Source organism: Molothrus ater, chromosome 6 (genome assembly GCF_012460135.2).
Source record: "Molothrus ater isolate BHLD 08-10-18 breed brown headed cowbird chromosome 6, BPBGC_Mater_1.1, whole genome shotgun sequence".
Taxonomy (NCBI): Eukaryota; Metazoa; Chordata; class Aves; order Passeriformes; family Icteridae; genus Molothrus; species Molothrus ater.
In genome coordinates, this window is record NC_050483.2 from 2,361,358 (window position 1) to 2,381,676 (window position 20,319).

The following is a 20,319-nucleotide window of genomic DNA, read 5'->3' on the forward strand; positions in this document are numbered from 1 at the left end:
TGATTGCATTTAAGTGTGATGGATGGGTGTGCAGTCTGTTCTGTTGTGAGCTGCTTCACTCAGCGTACCTGAGAGCCTGAAGGATAGATAGATGCATCAGAGACACTTTAATTTTATTTTGCATAATCAGACAATGTAGCTTTTACTGATTTTTCCACGTGCTGCCGCATTTGGAAACTTCTGAGAAACCTGAAAGCTTCTTTTTGCATGACTGGAACCAGAGTTTTTTGTTTTCTGAAGGTTATTCTGTCTTTTCCATTAGAAGTTGTGGTGAGATGGCATATTGCCAGGATTTCAGAGAATGAAAATCATCAAACCTAGAATCTCTCTTGCCTTGGGACTTGATCTCACAATGTATTGTAGACTTCAGGCTTAGCAACTGATGAGGAAGAAATTCAGAGAGCTTGAAATTGGGACTTTGATGATAGTCTTTATGAATGACGAAAACAAACCATTACTTTTGTATCTTATTGCACCAAAATGAAGGGAAAAAAAAATCCTTCACATTCAGTGAGAGGATCAGCATGTAAATTTTGGGATCGTGGCACTTAAAGGATTGGGTGATGGTAGCAGATATTTTTTTCAAAGTCTTCATTTTGTGAAGACAGGCAGAATAAAGTTAGATGAGTATTATAGGAGTTAAAGGAACATTTGAAAAAGTTTGAATTTTGACCCAAGTAATTATGAGATACTGTTTTGAGAGGAATGTTACAACCATTTTCTGCAACTCCATTAACTACTGAAAAATCTAATCTGAAGGAATGTTGCTTATTGGACCTTATTTGGACCTTAGAAGCAATTAAATGCTGAGAGTAATTTTAAGTTCATTGGGGCATGAAATCCACAGTTTGCAAAGATTCTCTTAATTTCAGTCATTTGATTTATTTATGTTCCCATTATTTATCTGTTATACTATTTCTTTGCTTTCAACAGAATGCTTCTTTCTTTGTTTATTGACATACTGGGTTTTGGTACAGGTTCTTTGTTATCTACTTTGATTTTTTTTTTTTTTTTGAACAGCAAATGTGTTTTGGGAAGACCCTTTTTAGCAAATTGTTTATCTGGCTGCTTTCTTGTACAGGATTTAAAATGAAGACAACACAAAATGGCTGTCTGGTGCAGAATTCTTTCTGGGGACAGGAGAACTGCACAGAGCCATGGTTGTGACCTGATTTTCTTTACAGTAAACAAGAAATAGATAAATACAATTATGGAATGAGCTGTGCTGTCATATGAGGTGACAAATGTGTCCAGCCATCTCTGTCAGGTAGCCCTAAACAGGGCTGGTCCATCCAGCCATGTCCCTTAAGGTGCTACATCCTAAGGTTGCTCCCAGCATAAATCCATACCAGGATGTCTGTGTTTGGCTGTGCATTGTGGTGTATTTTATGTATTATGGTGTTTTATGGCAACTCCTGTGGAAGAGTAATGGAAATAGTTCTGAAAGCATGACTTGAGGACAGATCATAGTGGAAGTTTAAACGAGATGGGGAAAAAATAGGAAGTCTAAGTTCCTGAGTCAGCTGAAGCATCACTGTTCAATTAATTAGAGAATTTTGTGAATGTGGGTGTTACTTTGATTGAATCTTAAAACCCTTTATATCTTTGCACTCAGAAAAGGAGTCAACATCTTGTTTATCATGGCATTTTCTTAGGACAGTGCAAGAAATGTCAGAGCTTTGAAAATGAAGAGCAAGTCAATGAGGGGTACTTCTGAGCACTACTGGAAACCCTCAGCCTTCTTCACGTTAGTGTTAGGGAAGCTCAGCTGGAAGTGTGAGCAGAGTCCCACGTGAAGGGCTGTGGACTCTGTGTGTAAATATCACCATTTTAGGCTGGTTCAGGATGCCCAGTGAGAAGTGATGCTTCTGCAGACTTGAATGAACAGGAGGAAACAGGATATGAGTGCAGTCAATACAGTCACCTGTCCCACCTCCTGCAGAGGTTTGAGTCATCAGAACAAGAATTTAGCTTCCTGTCTACCTATCTAGTTAAAGTTCGCAGCTTTTTGTTTACTTTGTTTGCCAGCAAAACAAAAAGGGAAAAGAAAAAAAAAAACATCTGACTGCCAAAATTAATGACTTGTATTTCTTTAGGGGCTGGCAACATGGCTTCCTTACAGACATGGCTGAATTTGCACAAATGCATTGTTTCTTTTGTTTAGGACTGTGGTAATGTGTTATATATTTGGAAGGCTATTGTGAGGGAAGGATTTGTGAATGCAGTGTTACTAAAGTTAATCTGTACCTGAGAGTGTATTGCAAGTGTTTGCATTGGGAAAAATATCCAGTCACAGCCTAGTTTTGCTACAGGATTCATACTGTGGTACTCTGGCCTCCAAGAACTGCAGCTGATCAGAAAGCATTGGAGAAGAAGCTTTTAATTTGTAAACAGATAGTCAAATCTACTTTTTCTCTTCCCAGCCCTATCACCTGCATTACTCTGATTTGTGAAATTTTTTTGATATTTGTACTTGATTATCTTTTGGATTCAATTCAAAGCCAGCTTTGTTTTTCAGACCTTGGTAGGCTAGGGGAAAAAGTACTTGGGAAATAGCAAAGACCTGTAGTGCTTTAAAGCATCACCTTTAAAACAGTGCAGTTGTCTCTGTTCTAATGAGATGTCATGTGGAGGGGGAAGCACATGTATCAAAGGAGGTTTATTTGCCCAAGTACAGGTCCTTTTGAAATCAGCTCCTGCTGCATCTCGCTGGCTCCTTTTAGTGCTCCTTCAAGAACAAGGAGTGGGAATTGCAGCTGAGTTTGATGTTAGAGCTTGGAACTGCTGACTCAGGAATCATAGAATGGTTTGGGTTGGAAGGGCTTTTAAAGATCATCTTGTTCCAGTCCCCTGCCATGGGCAGGGACACCTTTCACTATCCCAGGTGGCTCCAAGCCCCATCCAAGCTGGCCTTGGACACTTCAGGGATGGGTCAGCCACAGCTTCTCAGGGCAGCCCATGCCAGGACCTCACAGTGAAGAATTTCTTCCCATTTACCTAATCTAAACCCACCCCACTTTGATTTGAAGCCATTTTCCCTTGTCCTATCACTTTGTTTCCTTGTCCAAAGTCCCTCTCCAGTTCTCTTGTGGCCCCTTTAGGAACTGGAAGCTGCTGCAAGGACATCTGAGCAAGGAGCTTTCCCAAGGCTGAGCAGCCCCAGATTTCTCAGCCCTTCTTCATGGACAGAAAAAAGATACCTTGGAGTCCAGACTAGAAACCTGCTGAGCATCCCTGGACTCTCCTTACTGACTTGAAGAGCTTTTGTGCTAGCCAGGAATGTCTCAGAAAACTGACATGAGGAGCTGTGGGTGCCCTTGCTAACATGCATTTCACAGTCTAGTAAGGTTCTGAAGGCTTAGAAAAATGAAAAGACTGCATTAATTATAAATGCACCTACTGATGCACAAGTAAAACCTGTGCTCAAAGCGACATGAAAATTAATTTTGCTGCTTTTGGTAGGATCTGTGCCTCCCTGCTCTAGGCAAAAAGGGGTTGTCAAGGATTTTCTGGTGAATGTTTAGATCCAGCTAGAGCAACTGCATCATTATCCTTAAATAACCAGTAGTACCAATAGATATTTCTGTATATGTATGTATGATCAAATTAACTCTGCCATGCTTTTCCTCAGCTTGGGCCTCTGTTCATACCTGTGCTGTTGGGAGATTTGCAACCCCAAGAGGCTGTCAATATCTGGGATGGTTGTTTTCTCTGGGAATTAGTTTTAGCTGTAGAGTCTGTATGGTTTCCTATGGCACCTGACTGTCCCCTGAGATGTTTGTCCCCTATGGCAGCAATAGCACAGAAATATGTTATTTGAAACACAGAAACATTCAATGGTGTTGAGAAGAGTGAGGGAATAACATGGAGCCTACAAGTTAGGAGGTGGCAGGTACTGTATCAAAATGTATTTATTGAAAATTTAATTTGTTGCAAAATAGAAATTCCAAGTTGTTCTCAGTGTAGCTGATTAATCTGGAGGGGTAAGCCTGAAAGGTATTTCATTTATTCTTTTTTTTTTGTTGTTTTCTGTTTTACTTATCATCAGCCATATTGATACAAAGGTACTCATCTATTCAGACAGTATCCATCTTCCTTTTCTTGAACTCTGTGGGCATAGAAGGGAGAGAAAGATGTTTTGATGAAAAAATTAATGTTCTTCCAGTGGAAATCCGTGCTGGAGTGCCTTTTGCTGGGAATACATCCTGTGGTTTTGATGGATATCTTAGCTGTTTGATGGAGGGGGTTGGTAAGAGCATAAGAGAATAGATTATAAAACTGGAGCAGGCTTGGAAGTAGTCTCCAACTGAAAAAACATGTTGTCTGCTTCTTTTATGTTAGAACAGCGCATTAGGGAATAAAAAATGCATGAGCAGTGAGAACTTTTTAATTGGAAAAATAAATAAATTAAAGTAACATCCTCCAAATACGGGAATCCAAGACGTCCGAGTTCTTATAAATGAGATATTGTGGCTGCCAACCTGAGGTTTTCAACTGATCTAAACAAAGTTCCGTGACTTTAATTAAAGTGTAATAAATTTAAAGAAGGTTAAAGGATGCATTTAAAAGAGGGATTTGCTGCTTTAGTTACTGTAAAACACTTTCTCTTGAGAGGGAAAATGGTGTGGTGACAGTGCTGTGCAGCTAGGTAATTCAGTCTCGCTGCTTGAATATGAGTTTCTGACCCAGATTGCTTCTCTGCTCTCCAAGCTGTATTGCAAAAGCTGCCAGAGAAATGTTTACTTGGGTAGAGTGGTGTAATTGTGCATCATGGGTGCACCCAACCTCAGAACTGTGGAATTGTGGACTGGTTCATTGTCACCTACGAGTTCTTTCTTTTGTTTGGCAGAAAGGCTGTAAAATGTTTAGCATGAGGGAGATCTCCAGCTGGCATACCACATCAGCTGCCATCAGTCTCCATCATCACAGTTACTGCAGTTAGCTGCAAGGAAATGTTGAGGATACAGTCAGCATTATTTTCTTTTTAAAGGAGCTTTTAAATAGCTAGGGTTTTTCACTGAATAGCTAATGCATCAGCAGAATGGTGGCATGGGTGTGACCAAAGACTGAATGATATGTTTTAATCCAGTCCTCAATTATGATGAAAATTTATTTTTAATCCCCCAAAAATATTTTGAGCTCCTTTGTATACTGCATTGAGAAAATTGTGAGAATGCATGAATATTTATGAAAGTGCTGAAAAAGTAGTTGAGGACAAAAAAGGTAACAATCCATATCTGTTCCTACCTGTCTGAGACCCTTTGGCCACCCCCAGAAGGCAGACATCACTTGCACAGGTACCTGGGCACTGAGCTTCAGCAGAGAGGCCTCACAAGCTCCTGTTCAGCATGGAATCTGCTTTGGGCTCCTTTTGGGAGCTGCTCCAGCTGCTGCTGATGTCAGGAGAGGAGCAGAATCATTCTCCTGGCGTTTGATTAAGGGTCTTCCATAGGAGCTCGGGGCAGGGTTTGGTGCCTGCAAAGCCCAATATCCTGCTGAATGTAGACTCAGCAATGGTTTTGGTCCCCCCTCCCCCAGTCAGAACTGGGGACTTATTGTATTTGTGGGTGCCCCATGGCAGGGAGGAATGATGGATCTGACTCCATGTTCTCAGAAGGCTAATTTTTTTACTTTATGATACTATATTATATTAAAGACTACTATACTAAACTATACTAAAGAATACAGAAAGGATACTTACTGAAGGCTGAAAAGATAATAATGGAAACTCCTGACTTTCCAGAGTCCTGACACAGGTTGGCACTGATTGGCCAAAGAGTGAAAACAACTCACATGAAACCAATGAAACAATCACCTGTGGGTAAACAATCTCCAAACACATTCCACAGGAGCACAGCACCGGAGAAGCAAATGAGAGAAGAATTGTTTTTCTTTTCTCTGAGGCTTCTCAGCTTCCCAGGAGCAAAATCCTGGGTGAAGGGATTTTTCAGAGAATGTGAATGCCACAGGACTTGTGGTGCTTTCTGTTGAATTGTCAGTGTTGGTAGACAGGTTGGTGGCTTCAACAGGACAGGAATATTGTGTTATGCTTTACCTTTGCCACCTTGCATTCCTTGTACTTTCATGCTCTGGGTGTGTCAGAGGGAGAGGATGGATAATGGCAGAGGAAATGATCTTAAATCAAGACTGGCAAGCCTTAGGTGGTTTAGTAGTTTCCAAAAGTGTGTGACTAGTTGTATTACCAAATTCTCAAATATTTGTATATTGGTCCAATATACATGTAGGCATGTATAAAGCAGTAAATCTTTAAATTGGTTTGGTTAGTTACAAAAGCAGTCTCTGAAAATTTAGCTTGCACAGTTTGAAATGTACTTGGATATTTTTCTGTGAACTTTTTTCGGGAGAAGTCTCCTATTACTTGGCTCTATTTCTTTTTTATTTGTTGATGTGGGGTTCATATGGACAGAGGGGTGATCATAGTAATTTAGGAGTCAGCCAGGTAAAGCAAATGTTTTGAGCTTTTTCTTGTCAGATTGTAAAAACAATTATCTTGCTCCAGACAGACAGATTAACTGAGATCTAAGAAATAAATGAACTCTTCCATTTGAAGTAGTTAGCTTAATTCTGGAGTTTAGAACTACAAATCACATAGGATAATATTGGAGCAGAATTGAGAAAAGTATAGCCCAATTCTAGTTAAATACTTTTAGATCTTTGCCAAAGAACAGGTGAGAACCCCTCTGAACTATTCAACAGCAGACTTGAGACCTGAGTCTCCACGTAGCAAATAGTGCAGAGTCGTTCCAAAAGATCTGAAACCTCCTGAGTGTGGTGGGGCTTGAGAGGGCGATTGTTCAAACAGGGCTGAGGCTGCTGAGAGCTGTGAAACCAGCCCAGAGCTTTATGGAGTGCTTTAACACTTGAGGTGTCTTTCTTTGGCAGTTTAGCACTGTTACCCAGAAGGTAATTATTCTAGGAATCCAATCTTTACAAAATCCTCAAGCTGGCTGCAGGGAGGTAGAGTCTGCTTGATTGAATTTCTTAATACCCCAGAACCTGACAGTTCTCATTATTTCATGATTGGGTGACACAAAACTGACAGCTCTCTAAAGGGCAGTGGTGCAGGATCAGTCACATTTGTTCCTTGGCTCTGAGGAGCTGGAGGCATGTGGGGTGCTCAGAGGTGGAAGGTGGCAGGGCTTGGGAACACCAAGGGGGCTCTGGGGCAGTGGCTTCCTCTTCCACTTTAAATATTTTTAATATAACATTTTTAATATAATATTTTAATATTTTATATAATATTTTAATATTTTTAAATATTCCATTAAAGTGGCTTCCACTTCAAATATTTTAATGATATGAAGAATCCTTGTTTTGTGATCTGTCTTGCCAATGGAAGGATGCATGGAAGAAGCAGTAGGGAGGAGGTTGGTAGCTTGATCCTTGGCACAGGAGTAAGGTAACATGCAATTGCCAGTCCTGTAACTTGTCCTTGGATCTGAGAGCAGGCAGTAAATGAAAGAATCAGTGGAAACTGCATTACTTAATTGGGCTACAGTTTTAATGGCATCCTCTTCAGCACAACAGTAGTGAAAGCAAATAACTAATAACTACCACTGTGCTAACTAAGGCAACTTGGAGTTTTTCAGCCCAAGCTGAATTTTTCTCTGTCACACCAGCTACTCACCTTAAACTTGTCTGAGAGATGTGCCATGCAGCATCCCTGGGGAACACCCCATGCAGTCTGCAGTGAGAACTCTCATTGACTTGAGCAGAACCATGCTTTCACCTCCCCAGCGTGTCAGATGTTGTGAGAAATGTGCTGTCCCTGCAGAGTGCTTTTCTGCCTGTCTGCTGGCAGTTTCCATCTAAATTTAATTTTAGAACCAATATAATGGCTTGTTCTATGTTTACTGTCTGTTTCATACACCTCCCCAGTCATGGCCAATTAGTTATTTGTGGAGGGACTGCAATGTTATCTTTCAAACAACCAAGACTAAACTGGACAGTTGGAAAACACCATGGGAAAAGGGAAATGTGGGCTATTGGAAGAACCTGCAGGAAGAGCTGAGGAGCAGGGAAAGAGGCCATGGTGTTCCAGAGGCCGTGGCAGCTCCAGGGAGGGCAGAGTGCCTTTGCACAGAGCTGAGGCAGCACCAGGGGCAGGGCCCTGGCATGAGCCTGGCAGCAAAGGCAAAGCTCCATCCTCAGCCTGCACTTGCCTTCCATCACTGCAGCAAATTGGCTCTGGAATATGGATGAGGTTATTTTATGATTACGTACAAATCCTCCAGTGATGACATGAACCCCTTGATGAGATGATCCTGTGACAAGATACCCTGTAAAGCAATTAACTTCTCAGCAGATGTGGTTTTGGAAGGGGGGCAGAAGCTGTTTAGAAAAAAAGGTTTCTTGTGGCTTGACTGAATTTTAAATTTAGCTTTTGTAGCAGTGCAGAAAGAGTTGAAATCAAAAGCCTCGTTCTTTTCACAATTGCACCTATCTTATTGTACTAGATAAATCAACTTTGGGGTTGAGAGGAGCCTGAGACAAAGGGAAAACAAAGGAAACACAAAGGCTGCATGTATTTTGTGAAGAGGGGCTGTTCCAAAGCCGTAAAGGCTTATCATGCCTCAGGTTCTGTAAGTGCCAGAGTGAAGATCCCTGTTCTGCAGGTCTTGGGCCAGAGACCAGCGCATCCCTCTGCGGCAGGCAGATGGAATAGAAGCAGAATTCAGAACTGCCAGTTCTTACTCAATAAACACCTTGGGACAAACCCCAGAAGCAATCTTAGTTTGTATTTTTTTTAGAATTTTCATGACAAAATAGAGATGGCATTAGCCATTTAATAATGGTTGTAATTAATGACAAAATAGAAATGGCATTAGCCATTTAATCATGGTTTTACCTCTTTGTTCTGATAGCATTTTATTTTGGGGTTCATTTTGCTGCAAGGCCTTATTTGTGCACATTTTGATGCATATTCTTCCTGTTTTGTTTTCTGATTGTAAGATAGGCTTAATTGGCTACTACTTGTTTCATAGATATTCTAATACAGTTTTTTATCTCAGATGTATCTTGCTCTAAGGGTTTCTTGTTTAATTTGTGGGAGAGGAGCTTTTCTTCTTTTGATATCTTGAAAGAACCCATTGAATTAATTTCTCCCTCTTATTTCTAGAATCTGCTTTTAATTGCTCAGGCTTGGTTTGATGATGTTTTGCATCTGGGATGTACTCTGAACATTTGGTTCATGTGAGATGGGCTTTTGGTATGATACTTGGTATGGTAACAAATGAGTGTGCTGTGCTTTAAGCTTTCTTGTTAACAGTTTGCTTTATTCAGTATTCTGGTTTAGAACCTGAGCTTCAAAGTTTGCTGAGGTTAAGGGGTGTCTTTTAGGGACCCTGTGAGTTTTAGTTTTGTCCTCTTTTAATAAGTGTATTTGTCTCCTTGACTGTCGTGGATACTTGTGTGCATCATAAAAACCCTCCTGCTTTGTGGTTTATGCTCTGGTATAAACCAGATAGTGATAGTTGCTCACAAGTGATAAAGAGATGCTAAAATGCCTTTGGAGAGTCAGATATTTGTTTGAAAAGTGGCATTTGATCTATGTAGCTCTCAGCTCTGTATGGAGATGTTTAAAGTCCTGAATTCACATTAATCCATAGAAGTTGAGCACATTGATTTTTGTAGGAAAAGCCTGTATATGCAGATGACATTCACCTCAGCACTTCAGAGGAAGAATTCTTTTGACCTAGACACCACCTTAAGTTCTGCTGAATATGGCAAAAAATTATCATGTTCACCAAAACCCGTGAGAAATATCTTGTGTGCTCCTGCTACCTGTGGATTATGTACAAGTTTTAAGGGCAATGACAGGGCCAGGAGCCACATGCTATTTATTGAGCTCAGCTTTACCTAAAAGAAAAAGGTTGCAGTGTGGTTTAGTGGTGTTAGGCAGCTGAGCAGCACACAGCTGCTGCCTCTGCAGTGGGATGGGGAAGGGATTCAGGAGGATGCAAGTTGAAATAAAGACAGTTTAACAGCTAAAGCAAAGCAAAACAAAGAATTAATTCACATCTCCCATCAGCTGGCAGGTGTTTAGCTGTTTTCCTGGAAGAAGCAGGGGTTTGTCTCACACCATGGTCCCTGACAAATGCCATAATTCCAAACATCCCCATGCCCTTTCTGCTTTCCCCCAGCTTGTGTTGCTGAGTGTGATGTGTTGAGGCATGGGGTGTCCCTGGGCTCAGCTGGGCTCTGCTGTGCTGGCTGTGTCCCCTCCCAGGCTCTCGTGTGTCCCCAGCCCCTGGCTGGTGGGGCAGTGCGAGGAGCAGGAGAGGCCCTGGTGCTGCTGACCATCAGCTACAGCACAGGAGTGATCCCCACCCTTTTTGGCCATGTCCTAGGGTGATGTTGTGATCCTGTATCCCCATTTCTGTGTTCTGTTCATGCTGGATATCATGTTCTGTGCCTTCAAGGCTGGCTCTGAAGAGCCAATGTTTTGTTTTGGTTTTGCTACCAGCCACTCCCCCACGGCTGGCGGGACACACAGACAGGGCAGTACATGGTGCTGCTTTTGCTTTTTGCTTGGCTTTTGCTTCTGCTTTGCTCTTGCTCTTCGCTTCTGCTGGTTAGTTTAGCTAAGCAGTTCAAATTTTTCCCTGGACTGTTTCTCCTTTCCCTTTTTTGGAGCCACTCAAGCCTGCTCCGGACTGGGACCTGGAAACACCGAGAGTTTGCACCTTGTGGCTGCAGCAGCTGCCCCAGCACAGGAGGGACTGAGAACAGAGCGACCACCCCCAAGAGAGACTTTCTGAATTTGTTATCTATTTCAGAGCAGTGACAGAGTGGTGTCACCTGGTATTGTTCATTTTGTGTGCTGGGGGTGCTGTGCCTGTTAAATAAACAGGTTCTTTCCACTTCTCTCTGAGGAATCCTTCCTGACCTGGTTGGAGGGAGGGGCTGTATGGGTTTGCTTTCTGGAGGGGCCCCTTTTGGAGATTCTCTCCCAAATTTGCCTTAAACCAGGACAGGTCACAAATCCTGCACGGGGCACCACACCAGCTGCTTTGCAGAAAATGAGTCTGTCCTAGCCAAAAGGAGCAGTTGCCTAAGCTGAGAAATGTGACCACTATTTGGGTGTCAGACCAACTGTCTTGACACTAAAAGCCCTACTCTGGATCCATACATGTAATGTACAGTTGACCTCATGGTTTGGCATAAAATTTTTTCTGTATAACTTGTGACAATCCTAAGCAAATGGCCAAATTTCTATTTGTGCTTAGAGTCTGACTCAGCCTATTTTCTGGGTTTTTCACACTTTCAGAAGTGCTGCTTTTGTTACATGAGGACGGGCAAACATTGCAGCCTGGCAGACAGGCTGTTAGGGCTTAGGCACTCTTTGCACTGTTGCTGTCGGGAACCATTTGTATCTGTTTTGTCATTTGCAAGTAAAGTTCATAATATTGACCTTGTTTGTAAAGGTGTTGCAATCTACCTCAGGTAGATTTTCTCCTGATGAAAGTTGCCATAGAGGGAACTCTGACAGATGCACTTCTGCCCTTCTTGGGGCCGTTTGCCCTAAACTACAGATGCATTTCATGACAGATGCACTTCTGCCCTTCTTGAGGCCACTGCTGTGTCATATAATAGGTCCAGTCCTCTACTTCGGGTCGATAAGAATGATTTATTTTAATTTAGTGCTTAGGAAATTCTGATAAACTAAATGGATAAGTTTGTAGGAAACTGAGGAGTGTAATATATTTTGTAACAAAAGCCCCTGTACAGGCAGATAATATCTCTGTGAATTCACCCTTACACAATTGATGTGTGGAGAGTAAACCCCCAAAACCTGACAGTGAAAATGGACTCTTGTGACCATCTCCACTTGCATTTGTGTAGTTTCCTCCTGTTTGTTAGCTACTTTGAATTTTTCTTGAATGAAAAAAAGAGATTTTTAAAGCAGAATTTTATTTAGGTGGATTTTTATTTTTAAATTTAGACTTGTTATTTGGAATAATTAAAGTGAAAAATAGAGTACATTAACTTTGTCTCTGTGATTATACAGGAAAATCAATGAAATCATTTGGGTGACAGACCTTGAAGAGAATGTAAACTGAGCATGCACTCTTGAGTCTTTTACTTGACATATGCTATTACTGGACACCTATTTTTTTTCTCCCAAAGCTGAACAATAACTTGATTAAATGGTTGGCAGTTACTATTGTACATTCAAAATTTAATAAGAAAAGGCTTCCTTCATACCCCAAGATTTTAATCTAGATTGCTTTCCTCTGTTAAATGATTATGAACTCCTATAGTATGGCAGAGGAGATAAGAACAACAAAAAAAAAATCCAAATTTCCCTCAGGAAGTTTATTTTTCTGAAACAAAACACTGGAAACTGAATGAATAATTCAGTTGAAGTTGCTCCAAACTGAATACATGTCAAGTAATGCATCCTATCTGTAAACACTATCAAGAAAATCCAATCACATTGGTATTGACACATTTACATTGGGAAGCATAGAGAAAATGGGTTGAAAGAGAAATATGTAAAAATATCCTAGTATTTATTTTTAAAATAAATTCGTAATCTCTTTGGAAGTATAGAGATAAAGACAAATGCCAATACTGTATCTTAAAGCTAGGAACTGATATAAGCAATCAATTTCTCTATTGGTGGGTTCAGAGAACTTGTTGGAGAAACTTTTTGAAGCAGCTGATTGTTTTTATACAACGGGCTGTGTTAGGAGGCCTCATTTGCTATTTCAGAGGTGTACTGTGTTTTTTCAGGCTCAGCTGGAGATGATAGCAAGGGTCAAAGGTGGTCCACACCTCTGCAAATTCGATTAGGGAAAAGATTGATGCAAAACACAGGGAACTTCCTTCTCTGCCTCTCTTTACAGAAGTTGAGAGTGCTGTGTCAAAGACTGTCATGAACAGAACTTTTCTATGCCCTTCAGTGTATTTAAAGGATCTGAAGATCCAGATGGATGTATACAGGGTAATGAATGGTTGCAGGAGAGTGTAATTTTTGAGCATCAGGCTTTGAATTGCAAAAATCTGTTTTGATGATTCACCCTGATGTCAGGAAGGGCTCCTGTGCAGCTGTTGGAGGGGCCTTTAGAGAGTGAATAATCTACTGTAAGATGAATCACATCCTAGAAACACTTATGTCTCTTCCTTAAATGAGTCTAGAGGACCAGCTCCACTATAGGTATGAACTTTTGAGACATTTAAAATTTGGTGTGATGAATTCAACACCTGTTCTCTACATGGAAATTTAGAGCTTCCCTGAGGAGGAATCCCAAACAAAGGACCCCCATGGCTTTTGTACCCTCAGTCTAAATCTCTGTTTAAAGCCTGTTTAATGCAGTTCAGGGCTGTGTATGTTCACAAATTTCAGAGAATGTTCTGAGCTGGGAGGGACCCACAAGGACCTGAGTCCAGCTCTGTAATGAATGGCCTGAGTGAGGATCAAGCCCTCAACTTTGGTGTTGTTTAGCACCATGCTCTAACTAACTGAGCTGATCTCACAGTTTTCATATCCAGCCTGCAACCAGAAGAAGGAATGTTCCTATTTTAGTAACCCACTGGTATTTTAGACACGGAAGAATTTGAAAATAGCATGATTTGGTGTGCTGCTCTGTAGTGACTGCTGAGTTGCAGTCTATTTTATGGTTCAGAATTTTAGGCAGCGGTGCCTCCTGATCAGTCCATACTGGCTGATGTATCCTAATGTGAGCAGACATTTAGTTTATTTTCAAAGTTTATTTTCATGTTCTGCTAAATATTTCAGCAGTTTCAAAAATCCATCTGGCATGGCAAATACTCTATGTATGATGTAGAGCTGCATCTCCACAAAAGTGGAAATAAAGTGCTAACTTCTGCTTATAAAAGTTGTATGTAAGAAATCATCTTCACTGCAAGAGACAATTCCATATCACATTTTTTCCAGAGGGAGTGGGACCCAGTATGAGAGGCAGTTAAGCTTCAGTCATGCCCAGTCTAAAGGCTTAGATCTTGGGCAGAGACACTGTCTTTGTGATCTTGGTTAATCTGTCTGTGTTTCAGTCTACTCGTGTATAGAATGAGGGTATTTTCCTGTGCTACCATTCTATATTAGATATATACCATTGTACCATTGTATATGTACACATTACAAGGATGCTAAAAATAATTTATATTGAGTTAATTTATGTTGATTAATCTGGAGGGGTAAGCCTGAAAGGTATTTTATTTATTTTTTTGTTTGTTTTGTTTTATTTATCATCGGCCATATTGCTACATATTGAGTACATGGACTGGAGCTCTCTCCTTGTCCAACAGAGCTTGATTTCTAGAGGAGCTCTCCCTCTATGCAGAACAAAATGTGTGTGTGTGTGTGTGTGTGTGTATTAGGATGCAAATATTTTAGATATGTCTCCTTTCAGGAATACACTGATTATTTTATAGATTCTCTGTTTTCTGTATATTGTCTTAATTATGGCAGAGATGCATGTTTGAAATGTGTCCTTGAGAGAGGTGATTCTCATGATTGCACAAGAATACTTAATAAATCAAAGCATGCAGACAGGGTAGAGATATAGATACAAACCACAAGAATATTTGGGTATTTATTGATTAACAGGTGTATTAACAGTTATATTTCTTACTGTATTTTGCTCAATGGATCAGTGGTTACTGAATGTATTCGGAGCATGAACATTTCAAGACACTAGGATTGGTTCATTGTTCTATTATCCTGGTTTTATAGTTTAACTTCTTTGAAATATGTTGGTGTAAAATAGGGGCAAATCAAGCTTTCTCTTGGAAAGTAACTGCAGCAATGATAAATCTGGAAGCCTGGAGTTTGTAGGAGAGCTTCCATTAACCTGGAGACCTGGGTCTCCTCATGTTGGAGGGGCTATTCACTCTGCAGCAGTTTTAGTGACCACAGCTCCCCCGAGTCTTCTTTCTGAGCATTCCTTTTCTTGTGAAGTGTATTGTGCATTTCTCTGTGTTGGCATCAAAGCCAAATGTGCTGGAAACTGGTCTCCAAGGAGCTCTAGACCAGCACTTCGTAAGCTGAAGTGTGTACTTCAGCTATTCATATGCCAAATACAGAATATTGGTCACATGGGTAAAAAGCCAAGGAAGGTGGCACAGCTCAGCCCAGAAAGGTGGGTAAGGGAAAGTGAGTGATGTGGAAGCTTAATGTGGATATTCTGTTTGTTTGGGGTTTCTGTGTTTTATTTTTTTTTTAACTGATGTGCTTTCCCCCCTTTTCATTTCCCAAGAGTATAGAGGGGCTTACAGGAGTAGCAATATGTTGTGTGTATACTTGCCAGGCTTTTTTTTTCTGATTGTGTTTAACAGTATACAACAATAAATTGGCATAGTTTGTAAATCAGATGGTGTCAACCAAAACATCTTTTGGCATAAAAAGATAATCAAGGACTGATCTGCATTTCATGCCCTCTCTTGACTCCTAAGCCTGTTACTTCATAGGCAGATCTGAGGAAAACAATCCAGCCTTGTTGACAGATGTGGAATAAGGTACAAACTAACCCTGATCAACCCCTTGATTTAAGGTAAATGCAATTTGAATTAGAGTAGAACAGTGGAGAAATATGGGGAATCTTGAGCTTTTGTGTCTTAAGGATGGCCCTTTGTGAAGAGAGTGGAAAGAAGGTGACAACAGCCCTGTCCACATAGGCTGAAAGAGTGTTAAATCATCAGAAAAGACAAGATAAGCCACATTAGCCTGTCTCTGATTTGTCTTCCTAACTTGCAGTTGTTGAACTGTCATATAACAGCGTCAGGTTTTGATTTTTTTTTATATGCAATTGCAGATAGATATTGTGGAGTTCTTTCATCAACTTTAACTAGGCCAGGTGAATAAAAATCAAATATTCTTCAATAAGTAGTGTTTTTGAACCTGGTCAGCACTGGGATTTTATATAATGGGAGAAATGCAGTTATTTATTGGATATTGTTTAGCCTTTTCAGGAGATGAGGAATTTTCCTGTGGGGGCGTTATTAACCAAAATCATGAATAAAGCTATGCTATATATGCAAAGATAAATTCCTCATATGATAGAGCAGTTCAGTGCACATGCTCTCAAGGAGTTCATGCTCAAGGACCATGTCAATTCTTTGTTTCTCATTCAGTATTTTGCTGCAGTTTTGCATTTGTGTAGTTCAATTTTGCATTTGTGTAGTTCAATTTTGCATGAGGTATGACAGAAAGCTTCTACTTATACTTTAAATTATTGATAGGGACAGTGCATGCAAAAATCCTCTAATTCTCAAAACCTGCTTGAAAAGAATATGAGCTTGTTCTGCTGTTTGGGCAGGTAAAACAGCTCAGCATGGCAATTTTATAGATAGACCTAATTAAATACTAGAGATAGAATTTTCCTAGAGCTCTGAATGCATCATGTGCATGAAATGTGATGAGTTAGGGCTGATGATAATTATAATAAACTTTAGCAATGAAATTATGAATATTACAAGAAGTCTGACTCCTGTACTCACATTCTTTAGCTGTAATTTTCATATTTTTTGTTATTAGGTTTGAGATGTTTCTTGCTGTTTCTTTAAAAAAAAAAGTAGTGTTAGACTTTGGTTTTGTTATATATCGCTTCTATTTCATCTTGACAAATGGTTTATACTCCTTTTTGATAAGCAAAAGTGGGTGGGATATAGGACTCTGTACTTTAACATAACTTTGTAGATCTTTCTAGAAGTTCTTTAATACTGGGATGTTATTCTAGGCCTCTGGAAATAAATGAATTTTCCAATAGTGTGATATGGTGGCTTTGACACTGGCTGGACACCAGGTGCCCAACAAATAGATAATGAAGATAGTGATAGGCTATATAGATAATGAAAGGCTTGTGGGTCTAGATACAGGCAGGGAGAGATCACTCACCCATTACAGCTGAGGGCAAAACAGACTACTCAGGAAAATGAGTTTAATTTGCTCAGTTAAATCACAGTAAGGCAGAGAAGTAAACCCAAATCCCTTCCACCCACCCTTTTCTTCTTCCTGTGCTTATTTCACTCCTGATGTTCCTCTGCCTGGTCCCCACAGATGGCTCAGAGGGGACGGGGAATGGAGCTCCAGGGAGCACCTGCCTCCCCATGGAATCTCTGCTCCCGTGCTGGAGCATCCCCTCTCCCTCCTCCTGCCCTGCCCTGGCTGTCTGCAGAGCTGCTCCCCTCACTCAGTGTTCTCAGCCCTCTCCCTGGATGGAATTGCTGTTGCTCAGTAACTTTGCCCCCTCCTCAAAGCGTTATTCCAAAGGTGCTGCCACCATCAGTGATGGGCTCAGCCTTGGCCAGCGCCGGATCCATCCTGGAGGCAGCTGGCACTGGCTCTGCCAGACATGGGGGGTGTTTCTAGCAGCTTCTCACAGAAGCCACCCTTGCAGTCAATACAAACCCAATAGCCATGGCAACTTGCAACTTGAAAAATCACTGATTACACTTGGCGAGCCTCTGGCAGAAACACGTGGAGTGTAATTGTGAAGAGAAGTTCAGTTGATCAACTTCTGTGTCACCCTGGTTTTTTAAGACTTTTTAAGCCTTCTGATGTTTACATTCTTGTAATGAGCTTTCTCACACACTTTCTGTAAATAACCCATTGTTTTGCATTCCTTTATGGAGGAGGAGAAAGCTGATGGACTGTTGGTTTGTCCAGTGTCATTGGAGAGGTGGCACTGTCACCCTCCAATCCACTGTCACTTTTGGAAAACTCTAAATGTTGGAGTCAGAAAATAAACTTCCCTTTTTTCTTCACCTTGAGAACAGTGGTGTGCACTTGTGTTCTTTTGTGTCCTATAGTGACACTTCTGGTTTTTTTTTAGTGGCTGTTTTTCAGGTTTGTTTTCAAGCCATAGCTTTAAAGAAAGAAAACCAATTTGACCACAGATAATTTCACCTCTTTAAGCTAGGGGTTTTGGCAGACTCAGAGTTTCTTCTCTTGGCTGTCACGCTGCTGTGATTGCATAGCCATGCATACTCCCTGTAAACCGGACAGTAATAGAAATAGATTTCATCATCTCCTCCATAATTCTTATTAAGCATGCTATTTTTGTTATGAAGCAGGAAGTTCACGGCTCCCTCTGATGTGACACAGCAATATGAGAACCCAGGATCAGTAACTCTGGCCTTGAATTTTTCATGTTCTGGAACGATGATATCATTGTAGCGGTCTGTGTTCCTGGAAAAGTTGTTATGGAAACTTCATTACAGCTTTTCTAAAAATAAGCAAACAAAACCCCAAGCAAAACCTGTTTAGAACTCCAAATACTTTGTTAATTTAAAAATTGTGTTACAGCAATTTTTTCATCGGTTCATTTTAGAAATTTGGTATGCAGATTGCTGCAGTCACATGCGAGTTTATGCAGTACATAAAGGTTGTTATGGACCTTGTATTACTTGCTGTCACTGTTAGATACCATAGAGATGTACCATTCTGTGCCAGACCTGTGCTGGTGACAGACACAAGGTGGATGTGCAGTAGAGGCACCACACGTGAGCACCCAGCCTGAGGAAATCCAATAAGAAGGGGAGAAGGTTCCATGTGCAAGGATGAATAACACAGATGTAGAGTGGAAAAAAAAAGGGAGTGGAGTGGCATAAAGTTCTTTTGTGAAGTCTGTTCAAAATTCTAACAGTCTGAACACCTCAAGGGGTTGTTGGATTTGGTTGGATCTTGTGTGTGATTGCAGTTTTTCTCTAGGGTAGATTTTAAGAGACATCCCTAGACTAAGATGGTCCTATTTTACTTTTTTTTGCCCTACTTCTCCACCAGAGTTGCTCCACTCTGGTGCTGTTATTTCTTTAGTATAGTGCTGCACAGCTGCACGAGGAGAGTTTCAATTTTAAGGAGTCTTCATATGTTTGTGATTTTAATTTTTTTTAACTTTAAAGTTGTAATATACTTTCTTCACCACAATCAGTGACAAATACTGTGTTTAATGAAAATTTTTAGGGGTTTTATTTTTGGTTCTGTTTTCCATCTTTTATTGTTACCTGATTCTGTCAAGGAAGTTTTCAGGGGAAAGAGAAAATTCAAGTAAATGCAATGTCTTCCCTCTACAGGATTTATGAACGTGTCATTGATCCCCCAGAAACGAATTTGACACCTGAAAGCAATTTATGGCTTGGACAGAGAAACAGGAAACATGGTTTCTTTAAGGTAAGCAGATATGAAATGGCATGTGAGGTAGGAAATTAATAATAGTCAATAAGGTACTTCCAATCAGTTGTCTTAGGTTCATGAAACACGATATGCATGAAATTTGGTAGAAACTGTGGACAGTTTGTAAACAGCTTGTTGATACCTGTTTATACCTGCCTATACCTGTTTACAAGGTGAAAGTTCCTGATATTTATTCCAGTTTTGGCTAACAAGGCACAGTATGAGTGTTTATTGTGAAAGGAGTCCGTAGAGCAGCAAGAGGCCAATCTGCCTCTCCTCAATCTGGGCATGGATTTGTTGCCAAGGTGATTTACCACCCACTCGGTTTCCATGTGAAGCTCTCAGCTCCTAAGACAATTTTACAATTTGCCTGTTTTCTGAGGATGTCCCTAGATTTCCAACAAGCTAGGGCAATTACACTGAGCTTATTTCAGCATAGGAGCTAGCAATTTTAATTGTGAAACAGAGGTAAAAGCCAACTTTGGACTTAAATGATAGTCTGAGGGTTGCTCTGAACCTACAGTGCATTTCATCCTCCAGCAGCTGAGCTGTCAGTGTGAAGTGAAATTGATAGTATTATTTTATCCTACAGCTGTTGGTTTTTTACCTCAGCTGCTTCCCACTATTCCACAGATGGTAAACATATGTTTATAGCTACATAGGAAAAGGAAGAAGTTATATTGGAGTCCCCATCTTAAATTCTTATTTTGTACAGGCAGTCAGAGCCTCAGAGCTCTGGGATATTATATGTTTGTAAATTAATATTTCTATGTGTTAACACTTTGGAAACAGCAGGGTAGCTAATGATATGCTAATGGGCTGACCATTTTTATTGATCATAATGAAAGCTGACAAGTGCCTTACTTTGCTTTATGTGTGCTTGAATATTTTACTAACTTTCTTCAGGGGAGAAATATAATTGGTTGTGGTTTTTTTAATCCTGCTTGAGAGTTCCAGAAATCTTACTTTTTTTACGTTTCTTGTTGCAAAAACTTGGGATTTTGCCAGTTTGGAAAGAGTACACATCTCTTTCCATATATTTATATGCTCAGCAGGATTTCCCTTTCTTTTTCAGAGCAATTTGTTTCACTGTTTTAGCATATAAAAAATAGATATATTTTCCTTAATGTAAACAGAGATCTGCAGGGAAATAAGAGCAT

The 20,319-nt window shown here is 40.4% G+C and overlaps 1 protein-coding gene across 2 annotated transcripts in view; it reads left to right on the top strand.

The window, feature by feature from the left end:
- Positions 1-20,319, top strand: part of NELL1 (neural EGFL like 1) — a 313,642-nt gene that overhangs the window by 44,687 nt on the left and 248,636 nt on the right. For both annotated transcript variants that reach the window (XM_036383625.2, XM_036383624.2), the window contains exon 5: positions 19,060-19,156. In XM_036383625.2, the coding sequence (XP_036239518.1) occupies positions 19,060-19,156 (97 nt within the window). The remainder of the gene's footprint in view (positions 1-19,059; positions 19,157-20,319) is intronic.